At 60.6% G+C, this 4,084-nt stretch overlaps 1 protein-coding gene across 1 annotated transcript in view; it reads right to left on the reverse strand.

The window, feature by feature from the left end:
• Positions 1-1,611, reverse strand: part of TMEM150B (transmembrane protein 150B) — a 13,633-nt gene extending 12,022 nt beyond the window's left edge. Inside the window, exons 1-4 of the mRNA XM_007957293.1 lie at positions 1,544-1,611; positions 1,126-1,185; positions 974-1,041; positions 487-614 (exon numbers count right to left, since the gene is read on the reverse strand). Of these exons, the coding sequence (XP_007955484.1) occupies positions 487-614; positions 974-1,041; positions 1,126-1,185; positions 1,544-1,611 (324 nt within the window). The remainder of the gene's footprint in view (positions 1-486; positions 615-973; positions 1,042-1,125; positions 1,186-1,543) is intronic.
• Positions 1,612-4,084: the final 2,473 nt, after the last annotated feature.

Below are 4,084 nucleotides of genomic sequence, written 5' to 3' on the forward strand. Positions count from 1 at the left end.
GAGTCAGAGCTGATTTGTCGGCACCTAGCAACAGCATCAAATCTTTAAGGAAGCATTCAGCCTCATAGTTCTACCACGGAGAGGCTGGTGGGTTCGAACCCAGGACCTTTCTGTTCGCAGCTGAATGCTTATCCACTGTGCCAGATACTCCTATGGGATGAACTGCTTAATCAGCGGAGCTGTTACTAGTATTCTGTGCCAAACATTAAGGCTGAATGTACGTCCTTAATTTCATCGTTAAAGGGGTAAGAAGGTGGAAAATTGCCCCAACCTCCCAGAGTTCAACACAAACCGCCTCCCACGGACAGCTCTCCAAAAAGCACCGGGACGAATTCTTCCACGGCTAATGGCTAAAATTGAACTACAACTCCCAGCAGCCATGCGCGGAAGAGTCCCTGAGAACAGAGGCCTACGGCCCCGGTGGCTCCTGGGAGTTGTAGTCCCACAATATGGCTGGACCCTGGGCCGGCCCTGGGAAGCACTCACCTGGAAATTGCCGACCACCGAAGTGCCCAAGGCACTGAGAAGCCCCGTCCACAGGATCAGCTGGTTAAACCACCGTTTGACTCCCCAGTCCCGGAGCTGGTGGTATCGCAGGATGCAGACCCAGGCGGCTGGGAGGAGAGGGATGTGGGCGGGAGACCAGAGCCCAGGACGGGAGGGGGCGGTTCCCGGATTCCGGAAAGGAGGGAGCCAGGGACCGGGAATTGCGGGTCTGGGGACCATGAGACAGGGGCTGGGGTTCCAGGCTGAGGGTGGAGGGGCTGGGGGGGCTGGGGTCCCGGGTCTAGGAGCTGGGGGGCTGGGGTCCCAGGGCTGAGGACTGAGTGGTTGGCTCTCAGGCTGAGGGCAGCAGGGGTGGGAGGCTGGAGTCCTGGGCTGAGAGCCAAGGGGCTGGGGTCCCGGGCTGAGGGCGGAAGGGCTGGGGTTCTGAGCTGGGCCAGCCCCGAGGGTCGGAGCCCGGGATGCTTACCTAGTGCAGCCCCTATATTGAGCACCTGGCTGAAGATGCAGCTTTGAGGTGGGTAAGTGCCGCAGAGGCTGCGGGAGATCAAGGGTGACTCGCGGCTCCTCGGAGCCAGGAGCCCGCTCATCCACCCCTCCCAACCGCCGCTCGGTAACTACCTGATGTAGGGGAAGCCTTTGGTGAGGTTCACAGAATTGTTGGCCACGGCAATGGCAAAACTGAGGCCGGAGAGACATCGGTGAGTAGGGGGCCCTCGGACGCAACTCTGCCTCCTGTTATCACCTTCAGGGACCCAGCAGCCAGGCCCCCCGGCCCTCCTCCCCTGGACCCGGGAGTCCTGACCTCCATCCTTCCTCCCTCACACCTGGGAATTCTGACCTCCAGCCTCTTCCCCGGGATCGGGGAGTCCTGACCTCCCAGCCCCTCAGCCCTCAGACCCAGGAGTCCTGACCCCAGGTTCCTAACTCCCTCACACCCGGGAATCCAGACCCTCAGCCCCTCCTTCCTTGGACCCGGGAGTCCTGAGCCCGGCCTCCTCCCCGGGACCCTGGCTCCCATCCTGCCACAGATGCTCACACAGTCCAGATGCCAGCGACAGCCCAGAGGGCCAGGAAAACCGGAAGGAGAGCCAGGTAGCCCCACATGCCCGGCCCTGTGGGGAAGGAGATGCGTTGGGCTGTGGCCCCAGGCCCCTCGCTCACAGGTGGCGGCTGCCGCTGCCCGCTGGCTCCCAGGGGCAGGGGCCAGTCGGCGGGCAACCCTCTGCGCCCTTCCCGGGGGTCTGACGTGGGCTGACGCTACCTGCCAGGCTCCTCGCTGTGCCCTGGCCTCCGCTCCCTCACAGTCTCTGAAGTTTCCTTCTGCCCCAGAGACCCTCCCAGCTCCCCACTCACCCGGCTTCTCCCCTCCGCCTTCCCAGCCTCCTAGGATGGGCTTGGCATGTGGGGTGGAGCTGGGGTTGCTGACTCCCACCAGACCAAAGTCCACCCCGGAGTCTGAGGTCGTGGCCAGGACCTCACCCCAAACCACCGCTCTGTCCTTAGGACCTAGGACCTTACCTTGTGGGAAAGGTTGGCTTCCTCCAACTTTCTGGGTTCAAAGTCCAAACTGCCAGCCCTGTCCTCCCGGGATCCAGAAATTCCAGCCTCCTGCTCCCTTCACCTTCCTGCAGGAGGCAGGCACCTGAGGCCCCAGCCCTCTCTCCCCTTGGGCACCCAGGCTCATGGCCCCGTCCTCCGTTCATCCCACAAGTTCAGACCCCCAGCACTCTCCAGGACCCAGGAACCTGGGCCCCCAGTTCCCCCTAGAATGTGTGCATTCCTGGCCCTCGAGGTCCACCCTCCCAGCGCTTACCTCCTCTGCAGCCAAGGACTCGGGCCCTCCGTCTGCTCCCACTTCTGGGGCTGGCTTCTGGCTTTATGCTCCTGGATGTCAGGCCGGCGGCCCCGCCCTCTTCCGCCTCCTTTCCCTCCCAGGGTCTCCTCTTCCACGAAATCGCTCAGGAGTTCCCCTCCAGGCAGGGTGTGGGTGGGAGGGAAGTCGTGGTGTGGACTTCTCCCTCCAAAAATCTTTCTCGACTGTCTGCTTCCTGCCCTGACCACCTCTCCTCTCTCTCCCACGTGGCTCACCGGCCCCTCCTCCCTCACCACCCCAACTCTAGTTTTTCTGAGAGAAAATTCCCATAAGCACCCCAGACACTACCGTCTGCGAGTCTGTGGTGTTTGTACTATGCACTGTTGTGCAACCTCATATCCTAGCGCTTCTCATCACCCCAAAGGAAGCTCTGCTGTGGTGGGGCTATCGCCCTGGTCCCTCCCCCAGCCCGGCCCTCGCCCATCGCTTCCGGTCTCACGTGTGTCAGTTTGTGTCTGGCCCTAATGTTTTAAAGTTCACCGGGTTGTAGATGGGCGAAGAACATTGAATGTGTCATCGGACCAGTAAAAGAAGGAACAAACCTGTCTTCACGAGAGGCAGCCGGAATGCCTCTTAGGACTAAGGGTGGTGAGGTTTTGGACGTGCTGTGTGGCGGAACCAGTGCCCGGAGACTGACATCACGCTTGGTAAGGTACAAACAGTCAGCAAAAAAGAGGAAGGGCCGTCCATGAGAAGGACTGACCCAGTGGCCGCGACACTGGGCTCAAACACAGCAACAGTTGTGAGCAGTGCAGGACTGGGCAGTGTTCCATTCTGTTTTGCATGACATTGAAACCCGCTCGACGGCACTGAACAACAACAGCAGCGTCCCTGTTGTGGCCTGTGCCAGTGCGGCATTCTTGTTCATGGCTGAGTAATATTTCACTGGCCTCCCCTCCCTCCTCTCTGGGGACTCAGTGCTCTGAGACCAGCTTTCGTTCGTGGGACAGGAGTCTAGTCTCCTGGGAACTAGGATTCTGGAGTCTCGGCTTCTTTGGGAGGAAAGATGAGAGAGCAAGAAAAAGACAAATACCACAGATGTTTCTGGAGGCCCTACTGCGTGCCTGGGGGTCCTCAAGTCAGTCAGGAGCTCTGGCCGCTCCTGAAGCTGGGTTCTCTACAGAAGCGAGCCCAGCGAAGCTCACACACATGGAGACACATACAGAGAGATTTCTCTCAAGGGAAGGGCTCGTGTTGGTCGTGGAGGCGGGCACGTGCCCAGTCTGTGGGCCACGTGGCAGCTGGAGTCTCCTGACTGAGCAGGGGCTGATGAACGTGATGTTGGCTGGTAGCGGGTGGCCGGCCACAGGCGGTGCAGGCAGCAGCCCCCGGCTCGGCAGGGGATGTGGCAGGTCTCTGGCTCCAGCCCAAAGAACCGGAGGTGAAAACCCCAGGACTGTGGCCCCTAGTCGCCCTTTGGGCCTGGCATTGAACTCACTCCCGTGGCTTCCATGCCAACAACAGACGGGCGTGAAGGGGCACGTTGACACCAGCGAGGTGCACCCCATTGGAGAACAAGCAGCCATGTGAGATGACAAGGACAGCATCTGCACAGGGAGACAGCCCAGAGGGCAGGGAGGCACAGCACGGAGGACGAAGAGAAGAGGTACCCACAGGGAGGAAGTGGGAAGAGGCCTGTTCCACGTGGGGCATTACAGTCAGTGTTGCGAAACAGAATGTGTATGAACTGCTGAGTGGAAAACG

This window comes from Orycteropus afer, unplaced genomic scaffold (assembly GCF_000298275.1).
Source record: "Orycteropus afer afer isolate SDZICR_OR568_19922 unplaced genomic scaffold, OryAfe1.0 scaffold00726, whole genome shotgun sequence".
Lineage (NCBI taxonomy): Eukaryota > Metazoa > Chordata > Mammalia > Tubulidentata > Orycteropodidae > Orycteropus > Orycteropus afer.